Here is a 15,450-nt window from a genome sequence, read left to right as displayed (position 1 = left end):
GACTTCATCGTGATGTAAGAAGGTGGAGAAGAAAACAACTCAAATATGAGAGTTGCTGATATGGTCAGCAGTGTACAGTACATGTCAATTTAAATCTTCCCACTTACAAATACCATCGTGTAGTTACGTAAAACATATTTTTTTTGAAAGAAATTAATATGAATTAAAACCAAAACATTAGCACGAGGCCCTATTTGTTTCATTTGAGGATAACATTTTGTATAATTTGAATGACTAGTGCACGCACACACACATAGGCCTTTCAAGACCCCCCAGCATTTTACAACAACCATTTTTACAATAATCCTTCCTTTTTTTAAATGTTTTATTTGATCAGATTTTGACATCCATTCAGATTCCTGAACGTATGACATGTTTTACAGGAGTAGTAAAGCAGGTCTATCCTGCTGCGAAGCTTCTGTTCTCCTCTAAGTGCCGACATGACCTTTAACCTTTGGTCCCGTGACCTCAGGGACTTGGTCAGACCCAGATGGCTGCATGTAACATGAGCCTGACTAAAACACTGCGCATGGACTTCTTTATGTGTTTGGATAACTGTCTGTCATAAAACTTTTCCTCAAATTTCAGTGGTTTCAGCGAATGTCCAAACAACTCACTGGTAATATGCCCTTGTTCAATAAAGCATAGAATTTTGTGGGCTTATAAAAAAATCTTTAACAATTTCACTTGGGGTGGAAAAGAGCGGCTATATGGAATTGTAAAATATAAGGTTTCAATGCGATATCCTCGCATAAAAGTGCCAAAGCGTCACTCAAATGCAAAGGCTTTTGATTTATAGGTTGTGTGGTAGGAGTTGTTAAACTGGTCAAATGGGACTTATGACGATATGGGCTGTGACAGAGAGATCTGCTCTAGAGGAAAAGCCAGCAGAAAAGGTTTTAAATCAGATATTTGTCACAGCTTAGCTTAAAATGCTAATAATAATGTTAAACATGCTAACTTCTCTCCTGACTGGTTTAGCATAACTGAGTACAACTATTACATTTAGTTTCAACATAAATTCCTGTGCAAAAGGGTATAATATAATTTCAGAGATTTTTCTGCCATTGAAATCCTTGGACCTAAGTGTTTTTTTGGGTCGCCAAAGTCCAAACAGTGTTAATTCATTTTCGGGATGGAAAAATGCTTTCAACGTTAACTTAAACGACTGAACGTATAAAGTATGTAGAAATGGACCTATATATTTTTTAAGAATATAATCTTTGATAAGTAACTATTACCAAGATAAAAGCTAAACAGTCAGGGACAATTGAAAATTCCAAAAATTAGCAGTATAGATTTTCTTATTATGTTTGAGCAAAATAACACATAATTGCTGGAAATAAGCTTTAAAGCCACAACATTTTCTCTCAGCTGCATGGCAAAATAGAATTGCAGGAAATTTGCTTTAAAACTTCTCAAATTTGTCTCAGCTTAATGGTAGACTCAGCGAAATGACGTTGCCAAGGCTCCCATACAGTCACGCAGTATCTGTGGTTGTGCACAAGTTCGCTTCATGCTGTTCACAGCGTGGTAAGCAGGGCACCAAAACAGCAGAGAAGTTGAGCCTCGCGCTTCGACGCTCTTAGTTGTTTGCGTAAATTGACCCACTATACCGTTTACTTTCTGCATCTACGTCAAAATCGCTGAGTCTACCTTTAGTAGAGAAATGTGTCGAATTGCAGTGAATCGGCTCAAAAATGCTAAAATGTCGCTGCACCGCTAAAATGGAGGTGTCCAAAATGTTCTCTAAGATTCAGCAGCGCCGACGGGACGACCGCGTCCCCTGCCACGCCCCTGCCACGCCCACCACCTAAGACCCCTTTTGATCCGGAAAAAGACCTGAATTTCATTTAAATAGGATTGTCTGATCAAAACTGCGTATTAAAATCTAGACTAAATGTAATAAGAATTTTGCCCATCCAATGCAAATGAATACTGATAACATTCCATTAGAATCAATTCCTGTATGGTATATAGGTAGAAGTACCCCCACACACACACACAAAGGGACAGAGACACTGGTGGTGGAATGAAGCAGCACTGAAGAACAATTTGTGGGGATCACATTGTGAGACCAGGGGACTCTCCATTTGCTAAAACAGACAGTGTGATATTTACCCTGACGGACATCTCGTGGTAGAAATTCATCTTCATGATAAAATATGCGGCCTGGGAACAAAAGGAGAGACAGCGTTACATCTCTGTCGCCTTATCCAGGCTCTCTGATCTGTCCTGAGCAGCCCGGAGATAAAGAAGTCTTTATACCTTATACATAATAAGTCTCATAGACACCACGGAGGGAGAGGGAGAGAGAGAGAGAGAGAGAGAGAGAGAGAGAGAGAGAGAGAGGGAGGGAGGGAGGGAGGGAGGGAGGGAGGGAGGGAGGGAGGGAGGGAGGGAGGGAGGGAGGGAGGGAGGGAGGGAGGGAGGGAGGGAGGGAGGGAGGGAGGGAGGGAGGGAGGGAGGGAGGGAAAGAGTGTGTGTGCACATGCAAGCTTGTGTCTGTGTGTGTGTGTGTCGAGGGAGAGGGAGGTATAAGTCAGACTTTGTATTGAGGGGACGGGGCTCCTCTCTTAATACATAATGCAGACAAGGCCAAGAAAATGTATGGTAGTCAAGCTGGGAGCTAATGGAGATGTATGATGGTCCAGCGCTCTCCGCTGGGTTTGATAACCAATGACGCTCCAGCCAGGATAGACTAACAAAGGCCAGAATATTCACACGGCTCGCCTCACGCCTCGTTCCACTGTGCCCAGACCACTGGAGGCACATTGACAGGAGCAAACTTGAGAGAACTATATAAAAGGAATTCATATGTCAAACATGTCTCTTTTTAATAATGACATAAGAAAAAGGGAACGCTCAGGGAGGAAGACAAAGACGTGAAAGACGAGAGGAAGTTTGGCCTAATGCGGAGATGAGAGTTCAGAGGGAAAAATAAGGGTGTTGGTTTTGAGTCATTTATAATAACTCTGCAAAGTCTGAACTCATAAAACGTTGTTTGGTAATTTTGAGAGATTCAATGAGATTCTCTTTTTTTTTCAGATACTGTGTGTGTCTGGTGACATGTCCTTTACCTAACATTAAATCAGGGTTTATCCCCAGATTCCAGCTTGTGAAAGCTTCCCAAATGTGCCTGGCAGTTATGCTTTACCAAACAGTCAATTTAGGAGGTGATAAATAGCTGTTGTGATTTGTTTACAAAACTCAATCCAGAGAAAATGATTCGTGAGAGCAGTGGGGATTGGATTTTGTATCAACAATCTGTTCAATTAAGAAGCAGTTGGAGCTAATCTAAACCCTCCCACCATCCCTCCCTCTTTACCCTCTTCCTCTCTCGTTTATGCATTCCAGAAGCGATAGAGCCGCAATTCCATACCATATGACTTCGTATTCCTAAGTGCTAATTTCCAAATGTGTAATAGGTGAATTATATGTCTTCAGGTCAGAGTTGCGGCTTCTGAATATAGCAATTGAATTTTAATGTATGCTATCGTAACATAATCAATATATCCGTAGCATTTCAGCGGCTAACGTACCTTCACCATTTGTCTGAAATGTGCCCTTGCTGTGAATCCTCGCCATATCTTCTGAATAATGGTGGCCTTCCTGTGTAGGTGACTGGGAGAAATGGTCATGAAAACATATGCTTTTACAAAGAAGAAATATGAAGAGATGAATGTATTGGTATAAGACAATATGGGATATACTATGTACAGTATGTGGACTAGTATTTCGACTTGCCGATAATTTGCAGAAAAAAGGAAAGGGAAAGAAATATGTAAAAATCTGTATTTTGGTTGAGTTGAGAGGTCACGATAAGAGATATTCCACCCCCCTGCACACAGGACAATGCACAGCAACCTTTACTTAAGGCTTTTCAATTATGTCCAGCGATCATGGCTCCCAGAGCAAGCGGACATTTGTATTCATCATCAAACATACTCTAAATACAAGTCTACTGCGATTCCAGCCTCAACGAGGCCATCAATTTCCAAAAGGCCATTTATATGCCCAGAAAATCAATGCTTATAGGGGGGATATGGTAACCCGGGAGTTGCACTTAAGAAGCTCAAAATGTGGCTAATTAGCCACTTAACACATTGATCAATTAACTAAAGTAATCTGGATTAACCTGCAGTCTAGAGGTTTGTCAGCTGACCCTGCAAAATGGTGTTAGGGTCACAGTACAAGGCAGAGAGTGGAATAGGCCTTTATTTCCCTCAGCCATTTGCACATCTCTATAACACCAAGAGGGGGTCATTTCATACTGTAAAGTGATCATTTAGGTTTTGGGGGGTGGGGGTTCTTCTCAGGGTAATGCGGCTGAAGGTCAATTTTTATTTTGGGGTGAAGAAAAGGTGCAGTGTTTTGATAAAGAATACTACAAATTAGGTGTGTATTCATTCTTTGAAATTGCACGCGTGATAATATGTATAGTTCGGGGGATGAAATTAGGAGTTTGTGTTATAATTATTGTTACAATGTCAAAGTTAATTTATGTACTAGGAAAAACCCTTTTGCAACTAAATGAGCTATTTTTAACTCCCACACACATCTCTTACCTGAGGTAGGCCCGCACCTGACATCCCCTGAACCAACTCTGTATTAGGATGGCTGCTTCGTTCTCTCTCTGTCTGTTCTCCTCGGCTATCCTAGACTCACGCCAACACAGCAAATGCAGAAATTTACGAGCATGCATGGTTCAACCAAGTCAGATGTCTGTTCATCATACTATAAAAGGCATCCGCTGTTGTTGTTGTTGCTGTCAGCAAAGCTGCCTGACTAGCTAGCTACCGGTACAGTAGCTAGCTAATGTAAGCTAGCTACAGTAGCTACTTTTTTCCCCCCTCTCAACTTTAAAACAGTTACGCTCGCACTGTTAGAAATAGTTCACCGTGTTACAGGGTGTTGGTGACAAGTTAAATGTGCATGCTGCAACTGCTGCATGAACGTTACCTGTTTCTGGTGAAATATTCTTCTTTAATTCGTTCGATCTCATTCTGCAACCTGACCAAACTAGCCATGCTCTCTCCGGACCGAGACGCAAGAGTTTACATGTTCCCTTGACAACGAGAGAGACAACCGTTTTTTCCTTTTTCGTTTTGCGCGTCTCTACTATGGGGGTGGGAAAGTTATGAGCACCGGGCAATAGTCAAATGTTTTTCTCTTCTCGACAGAGGCCAACTTGTAAGGTAGTCTGGCCGTTGTTTGGCTGAATAAGCACAGGAAAAAAAAACATTCGTGGACCTGTGTATTACTAGAGGACGCTGTTGTGTGTGCATTTATTTTTCCACCCTTGCATTTTGCTCTGACTTGTAGCCTTTGCCCAGGGAATTGTATCAGATGGGGGAAGTGCATTTGAACGTTATATGAAAATGATAGTTATCTATTATCTGAATATTGCAAGCATTGTGTAGGTTACCTGTGTTTTTCAAATAATATGTTTTATCAATTATATTTACCGCAAGAAAATGAAGGTAAATGATGATGGATGATGATGGATTATTATTATTTACTGTATGTGACTTAAATTACTAACATAATACTATATTATTATTATATAATACCTATATTTACCTGCTGTGAGAAAGTAACATGTCACATGGCAAAGGAAAGTGCTGGACAACATATTTTAGATGAAGTCAGGTGTTTTATTTAGGTTTACAGCACGGTGATAGCGGTAGGCAGTTCAATTGACATTTTACAAAATCGATCCAGAAAAATAAGATGCATAAGAACAGCTGGAATACAAACTTTCTAGCAAAACACTCTTTAGTTAACTTCAACTATTTGCCATTGAGCTGCCTGCCTCACAACAAGCATTTAGGCCAACACTGAAAATGGAGGACTGCAGGCAGGTACGAAGTCATACTTATTCTGTTCTCTACAGTCTGTCAGTGCTCTGACGGTTTTCAATCACCACATTGAGCCACTGAACATCTACCTCTGTGGAGAGCGCCTCTTCTTGGTCACGTTCCCCTTCTCCTTCTCTCTCTCCTTCTCTCTCTCTCTCTCTCTCTCGGCTCCACTCTCTTTCCCTCGTTTTAAATGCTGACAGATCCCAGGATGCAGAATGTCGGAGTGACGATTGATCTGTCAGTGCTCACCAACTCTCAGCCTGCTCCCATCCCGACGTTATCGCCCCTCATCACAGAGTTATCAGTTTATTCTTCCCCCCTTTCCATCCCTCCCTCCCCTCTTTCCCTCCTATCCACACGTCAAATATTCTGCCTTGGCAATAGAGGCAAGGTGTCCATCCGCCAGCTTCCTCCCTCACTCCCTCCCTCCCTCCCTTCCTGCAATACAGATAACCAGTGAGGACGGGCTCAGCAAGCGGAAAGACGCAGGCCAATTTGCTGTCCCTCCACTGTGGTGCTGGCCGGTAGAGTTATGGGGAGAAGGGTGACCCCATGGCAGCCAGGCCCATCCATCGGGGGCTGCAGTGGGCTGGCCACCCTGGTAATTGCCCTGGAAGTGTTGTTTTGACAAGGCAGACGGGTGTAAGCCATCACTCCTGGCGCACGTTGATGAGGTGTCACCTGGAGAGGCTGTGGAGAGGCAGGCTGTTTACACGGCGCCAGGTGACCCACTTCTGCCCAGATTGAGACCGCCGGAGATGCAGACACACACCTCAACACCTCCCCAAACAGTGTGAATACAGCCATGTGCCCAATTACACACAGGCACACATATCTTTATATATTATATTGTTCTAACGTTATACAATTTTTTCATATAACTTATCAACTAACCCATATACACTTTATTTTGCCCACTGTGCCATAGGCCTGCATTAGGCCTGTGTGTGTAAGCCGTGGTCTTTACTGAGGTAAGGCAGATGAAATAGCCAGCTCCAGGCTAGGGCCACATTGTGCATGTCATTTACCAATCCTCTGGTCACCTCTCACAGCCAGAACACTCATCCTCCTTCCTGCCCATTGTCTCTTAATGAGGGCCACAAGGGCTGGGGCCAGGGTTGCTCATATAGCTGGTAAACACATGCAGGCATACACACACACACACATAAGTGCACGCATTCTCATATGCACCCACGCACAGACAGACACGGCGCACACACACACACACGTTCACACACATAAACAAGTGTGTGCACGCATACATAGACATACACAGACGCGCGGCCAAACACTCTCACACAGCTCATTGCTCCCCCTCCCCACCCCAGCGCTCACTGTCTGTCTGCAGACTGTGTGTGTGTGTTCCAGGGGGCATGGGGTGTGGTGGATGGAGTGCTCTCTCCAGGACCAGACTACCATTATTAAACATCTGCCTGCAGCACATTAATCCATGTGGCTAGGCATCCCTCACATCCCAGGGATCACCTAATTGAAATCCATTATGACTTTTTTTTATACCTCTAGTTTTCCATTCTTTCCCAATGCTTTTAGACCAATTTGAACCTCTCTCTCTCTCTCTCTCTCTCTGTGTATCTCTCTTTCTCTCATCCCTCCCTTCAACTCACCCTAATATCCTACTAATGGATAAAAAGTGTGATTTTGCCGGCGGAGTAAAATAAAAATGATATCTTTATTAGCTCACCATTGCCCATAGAGGAGGTGGGAGGGGGTAATGAATTGGATATTGTTTAAAATAGTTTAATGTTGGGGTGTTTTGTCATTATTTGTGGCGGAGTGCGTGCAGACAGGGGTGATCTGTTAAGATGGCCGCCACCATGCAGGTCTGATGATGATCCTCAGTGTGTGTGTGTGTGTGTGTTTTGTGTGTGTGTGTGTGTGTGTGTGTCCCACTCAGAAGGACATTCGCTGCTGCCGGCCCCACCGTCACAGCGGGAAATTCATCACCACACACACACACACAATTATTTCTCTGCCTCCTCCCCACTCGTGAACACCCCCATCATCATCCAAGTGACTCTAGACATTCCCCCACCCTCCCTCCCTCCCTTTTATTTTTCTTGGTAGCAATAATAGGAGATCGGGGGATCCTGCATTTGATGTACGCAAAAAAAAGGCTGTCGGCTTCTGATTGAGGTTTCCCCGAGCTGAGGGGTCACACTGTATCACTGTGTCACTCACTGTATCACTGTGTCACTCACTGGATCAAATTTAACAGAGGAGCGGATGGGAGAGCAGAGCCAAGCAGAGGAGAGGATAGCAGAGGAGAGGAGAGACGCATGACTGCTGTCTAAGTCTCCCTCCAGTCTCCACTGACCCTCTATCCCCCTCATCCTTCCCTCCCTCCCTCTCTTCATCACAAGCAGACTGGCTTTATGTGGCCAAAATAATACCCTGGGTGGTTAATGGAAAAGAGATATTTGCGCGGCCTGACTCTGCAGCGGACCGAAGAGAAAATGAATAATCTTATCCTGCTCTGATCACCACCGGGCTTATAGCTTCCATCTGAGCCACCACTGCCTGCCTTCCCTCTATATCATTTTATGATTCAGAAATCAATTGTTCTCTCTTTTGATATTTTCTCTCTGTCTGTTCCTTCCACTCCCCTCCCTCGTGCTCTCTATCTGCCTCCCTCTCTCTCTGCCCTCTCCTACTCTCTCACTCTATCTCTCTCTCTCTCTCTCTCTCTCTCTCTCTCTCTCTCTCTCTCTCTCTCTCTCTCTCTCTCTCTCTCTCTCTGTAATGGCAGGGTGTCTGTATTAGAGCATTAAAAGCCAGGGCCTGAACAAAGGCGGCAACACAGACAACAAAACACCAATAACAGTAGCCAGTCTACATGGCTACAGGGTTACGTGTCTCCCTCTTTTCTTTTCTCTTCTCTTTTCCATCCCTTCATCCATCCATCCCCAGTGTAGCCGTGGCAGGCGGTTGGATCTCTCGTGGCAGCCATCCATTTCTCTCTGCCAGGACTAATTGGGGATCATGGCAGCGACGACCATAGACCTGTGTGTGTGGGTGTGTGTGTGTGTGTGCTCCTGTGCCACCGCCCTGTCAGGTGAGGGGTTGGACGTCCTCTAGCGTAGCTTGGAAAGCTAATCATAACCGCGGTGCAGAGATTAATGAAGTCATGAGCAATCAGAACTGACACACACACAAGGACACACACATAAACAGGTTTGCATACATACACTCAAACACATACACACACACACTGGCCTGTCTGTCTTCCTCTCTTGTTAGCTTGCTAAGAGAGCGCTGTTTGTCCATCAGTGTGCATATGTGTGTGTTCGTGTGCGTGCAGGCTTGGGTTTGTGTTTGTGTTGGCACTTTATGATTGTGTGTGTGTGTCACATCACTTCTAATTCAGTTTTCTTTAGATTGGCTTTATTTTATGTTATAATGTCAAATTCTATAATCTCAGATTATTTTCTCTAGTAACAGCAAAGTATTTTGAACTGGTGTGTATTAGCAGTTCTCAGAGCAGTATTAGCAGTTCATTTCCTGAAACAGACTATAATTGCTGGGAATTGAACCTAATCTGTGCGATCCCCAGTCAGCACTGCAATCCATCTTTTATGGCACAGAGAGAGAGTGTGTGTGTGTCTATATTTCAAAGCGGAGGTTTGGTTCCTCGTAAAGACCTTGACCCTTGCCCTCTCTAGGCCTCTGTGGATATGGTTCAGCCGTGAGGTACCTAGGCCCCTGATCCCATTTCTCTGTGTGTGTGTGTGTGTGTGTGTGTGTGTGTGTGTGTGTGTGTGTGTGTGTGTGTGTGTGTGTGTGCGTGTGTGTGTGTGTGGGTGTATATATGTGTTTTCAAGTGTGTGTGGGTGGGTGTATCTTTACCTCAGCAGCGTTGTTACCCCAGCATATGTCTGTGATTGTTTTATCATGTGTAATGTGTGTGCAGGTGTTGTCCTGTGTATGTCCTGTTCGAGCACTTTCCAGAGAATTTGTCGTTCTGTCCGTCCCTCTCTGCTTTCCCTGATTTTCTCTCTCTCTCCCCCTTTCCCCCTCACTCTCCCTCCGTCCCCCCTCTCTCCTTTCCTCCCTCCCTCCGCTGGCCTGTAGGGAGTCTATTGCCCCTGATAGATTAGCTTTCTCAACCCCAATCACACCAGGCAGGCCTAACTAACACACACAGCATAAAACACCATTACCAGGGAAAACTTCTCCAATCTAACTATCAAATCAACTCAAATAAACTCACACAGTCACACTGCATAGCCCTTTCTGTTTCTGTAGGGAGGTTATTTACTTCCTATTTTTGGTGCTAAAGGGGTTTCTGTCCTCTGCCCTGGCCAAACAGTTTGTCATTGTTTACCGTACGTTTTGCTTTAGAGAGCTCTGGGTTTCTCCATATTAGGCCAATGTGGCAGTGTTTTTTTGTCCTTTAATAATGCGTCTAGGTCTGGGGGACCCCTGGTCTTAATGTAATGGGCAATTCCTCCCATGAATGGCCATTATGAGATCCTCCATTGAGCATGCTTAGTTTAGTCCAGGAGTAGGTTTATTTATCTGGGTTCGGGAAACCAGTCCGAAATGTTTTGCTCCTCTCTTGCTCTCTTTCTGTGGGTTATACCTGGATTATTTGTCATCTAGAAGGGTTCTGTATGGTACGTCCTATTTGAAATCGCTCTGCTCCTTTCTACAAGGCAAGGATCCTCTCTGAAATCCATGATGGTCAAAATGTTGCTACAAACAATTGACGGCAGCATCGAAAACAATGCGTAGCTATTGCATCTATACTGAAGGTTCTCTTTCTGTGGGAGTGTTGTCTTGACAATGAGAGAGCTGGTGTACCGGCTAAAGACAAGCCTCTGTCGCAGAGAGTCACTGGAGGTCACAATGGTAGCCGTGTGAAGGATTGGCACCGCTACAGGGGCAGGAAAACAATAAACAGCCCTAATCCTCACTTATTTACCGCATGGGTGACTAAAAGCTACTTGAAGCCCCATAACATTAAAAAGGAGCGTGTCCCCGCCGGCGCGGAAAGGCAGGGAGATGGAGCCGCCAAAATAGGCAGGCAGAATGACATGTCAGAGCCCTTCTTTGGTTCTAGATGTATGGTTAACAGTGGCTGCCTCTGATTAATACATTCCATCTAAATCATCGGAGGTTCCTCTGCCGTTTTATCCATAAAACGCAATAGGGCACAAATCAGTTTTACTGTAGCTTGATAACAATCGGAAAATAATGCTTCTTCCCACCCAATAAATTGTTGCTTATACCTCCAACCAAAATCAATTCATCCTCCTCCCATTTATTAAAAAACGCTGGTAATAAATCTTCCCCAATGTTTGTTCATCTGTTTTTTGATACATTTCTATCACTTGGGTTCTGCTCTAATGTTTTCCCTGTCTCTGCAGCGTAAAATGGAAAAATCTATTTTGGGCCAATTTAATAGTTAAAGGAGTGTCATGGCGGCGTTCGGGGTGTAAATGGAATCAATAAAAGTGGCAGTGTGTGGAGCAGATAGCACCTTTCCCCTTGCCTCTGTGATTAACCCATCGGACTAGCAGGAAGCTGGCAGCAATATAGCACCCTGTGTGGGGCTGGAATCCCCACAGGCCTCTCCATGTCTCTTCATAAACCCCTCACCACACATTGGAATCTATGTTTATTGGTATGAGTGTGCTCGTGGTTATGTGGCTCTGTGCGTGCGTGCGTGCGTGTGCACGTTCAATGGTGTTTATCATTTTAACCGGGAAAATGCTTTTTTGACCTTTCTTCCCCTCTCCTAGCATTAGCATATTTAGCGGTTCTATCACCTAAAAGTGTGTTTGTGACGAGGTGAGGGACAGACGGAGAAGGGAAGAGAGGAAAAAGAGGAGAAGACTGCTCGCTCTACCCCTCCATCCATCTGTTTTGTCTGACTAATGATCGGGGTGTGCTTCAGATGCAGGAATACAATACGGCTCATTGCGGTGCGTTGTCTCATTTGTTGTTGATCAATGAGCCTGTTCTCAGCAGACTGGGCCAGTGGTGAGAAAGATGCCCCGTGATTTATTCTAGGTGTTAAAAAATAATTTGTTTGGATTGATTAATGTTAATTAATTATGCTAATTGTGCAGGAAGAAAACAGATGTCGGCCCCCTCCCTCTAAGACCAGACCTTAATTATGGATGCTACAAATAAATAACACTACTAGTGCTTCTGGTTTACCTACAAATAAATAACACTACTAGTGCTGCTGGTTTACCTACACATAAATAACACTACTAGTACTGCTGGTTTACCTACAAATAAATAACACTACTAGTGCTGCTGGTTTACCTACAAATAAATAACACTACTAGTGCTGCTGGTTTGCCTACAAATAAATAACACTACTAATACTGCTGGTTTACCTACAAATAAATAACACTACTAGTGCTGCTGGTTTACCTACAAATAAATAACACTACTAGTGCTGCTGGTTTACCTACAAATAAATAACTCTATGAGTGCTGCTGGTTTACCTATAAAAATAAATAACACTACTAGTGCTGCTGGTTTACCTACAAATAAATAACACTACTAGTGCTGCTGGTTTACCTACAAATAACTAACACTACTAGTGCTGCTGGTTTACCTACAAATAAATAACACTACTAGTGCTGCTGGTTTACCTACAAATAAATAACTCTATGAGTGCTGCTGGTTTACCTATAAAAATAAATAACACTACTAGTGCTGCTGGTTTACCTACAAATAAATAACACTACTAGTGCTGCCGGTTTACCTACAAATAAATAACACTACTAGTGCTGCTAGTTTAACTACAAATAACTAACACTACTAGTGCTGCTGGTTTACCTACAAATAAATAACACTACTAGTGCTGCTAGTTTAACTACAAATAACTAACACTACTAGTGCTGCTGGTTTACCTAGAAATAAATAACACTACTAGTGCTGCCGGTTTACCTACAAATAAATAACACTATGAGTGTGCTGGTTCACCTACAAATAAATAACACTACTAGTGCTGCTGGTTTACCTACAAATAAATAACACTACTAGTGCTGCTGGTTTACCTACAAATAAATAACACTACTAGTGCTGCTGGTTTACCTACAAATAAATAACACTACTAGTGCTGCCGGTTTACCTACAAATAAATAACACTATGAGTGCTGCTGGTTTACCTACAAATAAATAACACTACTAGTGCTGCTGGTTCACCTTCAAATAAATAACACTACTAGTGCTGCTGGTTTAACTACAAATAGCACTCCACTCCACTCCACTCCACTACACAAAAAGGTGCTGTCTAGATCCTAAAAGGGTTTTTTGGCTGTCCCCATAGGACAACCCTTTGAAGAACCCTTTTTGGTTCCAGGTAGAAACCGTTTGGTTCCAGGTAGAAACCTTTTGGTTCCAGGTATAAACCTTTTGGTTCCAGGTAGAAACCTTTTGGTTCCAGGTAGAAACCTTTTGGTTCCAGGTATAAACCTTTTGGTTCCAGGTAGAAACCTTTTGGTTCCAGGTAGAAACCTTTTGGTTCCAGGTAGAAACCTTTTGGTTCCAGGTAGAAACCTTTTGGTTCCAGGTATAAACCTTTTGGTTCCAGGTAGAACTATTTTGGGTTTCCATGTAAAATCCTTTCCTCAGAGGGTTCTATGGCACATGTGTCAAACTCATTCCACGGAGGGCCGAATGTCTGCTGGGGTTTTACTCCACCTTTGTACTTGATTGGTGAATTAAGATCACTAATTAGTAAGGCACTCCCCTCACCTGGTTGTGTAGGTCTTAATTGAAAGGAAAAAATTAAAATTGGCAGACACTCAGCCCTCCGTGGAATGAGTTTGACACCCCTGCCTATGGAGACAGCTGAAGAACCTGTTTAAAAACCTTTTTTTCTGAAAGTGTACTAGTTCTACCAGTTTACCTTCAAATACATCACACAACTAGTATCAGTTTACTCCAGGGACAAGTTAAATCACTCTCCCCAAATCCTAACCTTAACCATTAGGAGGCAAACACAAACTGAGCTTATATCAGCGTCTATGATCAGCCTCACCTAATCTTGTACAAGGAGCTGACTGGGGCTGACGGGAGTGAGTTATGAGTGTTTAGGGAGGAGATGGGAGGGAATTAACACACATTATTGATCAGGAAGATTCATTTATTGAGACGAATCAACAGCGGAAGACTACTGGTAAAATAGAGTTGGACTGCCATCTGTTGTGGTATTTATACTCCTTTGTCCTGCTGTCTGTCTGTCTGTCTGTCTGTCTGTCTGTCTGTCTGTCTGTCTGTCTGTCTGTCTGTCTGTCTGTCTGGCTGGCTGGCTGGCTGGCTGTCTCTGGAACAGTAACTCTCCTGCTGTCTGTCTGTCAGTCTCTGGTACAGTAACTCTCCTGCTGTCTGTCTGTCAGTCTCTGGTACAGTAACTCTCCTGCTGTCTGTCTGTCAGTCTCTGGTACAGTAACTCTCCTGCTGTCTGTCTGTCAGTCTCTGGTACAGTAACTCTCCTGCTGTCTGTCTGTCTCTGGTACAGTAACTCTCCTGCTGTCTGCCAGTCTCTGGTACAGTAACTCTCCTGCTGTCTGTCTGTCAGTCTCTGGTACAGTAACTCTCCTGCTGTCTGTCTGTCAGTCTCTGGTACAGTAACTCTCCTGCTGTCTGTCTGTCTGTCAGTCTCTGGTACAGTAACTCTCCTGCTGTCTGTCTGTCAGTCTCTGGTACAGTAACTCTCCTGCTGTCTGTCTGTCTGTCAGTCTCTGGTACAGTAACTCTCCTGCTGTCTGTCTGTCTGTCAGTCTCTGGTACAGTAACTCTCCTGCTGTCTGTCTGTCAGTCTCTGGTACAGTAACTCTCCTGCTGTCTGTCTGTCAGTCTCTGGTACAGTAACTCTCCTGCTGTCTGTCTGTCAGTCTCTGGTACAGTAACTCTCCTGCTGTCTGTCTGTCTGTCAGTCTCTGGTACAGTAACTCTCCTGCTGTCTGTCTGTCTGTCAGTCTCTGGTACATAACTGTCCTGCTGTCTGTCAGTCTGTCAGTCTCTGGTACATAACTGTCCTGCTGTCTGTCTGTCAGTCTCTGGTACAGTAACTCTCCTGCTGTCTGTCTGTCTCTGGTACAGTAACTCTCCTGCTGTCTGCCAGTCTCTGGTACAGTAACTCTCCTGCTGTCTGTCTGTCAGTCTCTGGTACAGTAACTCTCCTGCTGTCTGTCTGTCAGTCTCTGGTACAGTAACTCTCCTGCTGTCTGTCTGTCTGTCAGTCTCTGGTACAGTAACTCTCCTGCTGTCTGTCTGTCTGTCTGGTACATAACTGTCCTGCTGTCTGTCAGTCTGTCAGTCTCTGGTACATAACTGTCCTGCTGTCTGTCTGTCTGTCAGTCTCTGGTACAGTAACTCTCCTGCTGTCTGTCTCTCTGTCAGTCTCTGGTACAGTAACTCTCCTGCTGTCTGTCTGTCAGTCTCTGGTACAGTAACTGTCCTGCTGTCGGTCTGTCAGTTTCTGGTACAGTAACTCTCCTGCTGTCTGTCTGTCTGTCAGTCTCTGGTACATAACTGTCCTGCTGTCTGTCACTCACTGGTACATAACTGTCCTGCTGTCTCTCAGTCTCTGGTACATAAC

At 44.0% G+C, this 15,450-nt stretch overlaps 1 protein-coding gene across 1 annotated transcript in view; it reads right to left on the bottom strand.

The window, feature by feature from the left end:
• The window catches only part of spata17 (spermatogenesis associated 17), a 66,295-nt gene extending 61,118 nt beyond the window's left edge, over positions 1-5,177 (bottom strand). The window contains exons 1-4 of the mRNA XM_042325492.1: positions 4,963-5,177; positions 4,569-4,658; positions 3,543-3,624; positions 2,122-2,172 (exon numbers count right to left, since the gene is read on the bottom strand). Of these exons, the coding sequence (XP_042181426.1) occupies positions 2,122-2,172; positions 3,543-3,624; positions 4,569-4,658; positions 4,963-5,030 (291 nt within the window). The 5' untranslated portion in view covers positions 5,031-5,177. The remainder of the gene's footprint in view (positions 1-2,121; positions 2,173-3,542; positions 3,625-4,568; positions 4,659-4,962) is intronic.
• Positions 5,178-15,450: the final 10,273 nt, after the last annotated feature.

Source organism: Oncorhynchus tshawytscha, linkage group LG08 (assembly GCF_018296145.1).
Source record: "Oncorhynchus tshawytscha isolate Ot180627B linkage group LG08, Otsh_v2.0, whole genome shotgun sequence".
Taxonomy (NCBI): domain Eukaryota; kingdom Metazoa; phylum Chordata; class Actinopteri; order Salmoniformes; family Salmonidae; genus Oncorhynchus; species Oncorhynchus tshawytscha.
This window is presented reverse-complemented; position numbering and strand designations above follow the sequence as displayed.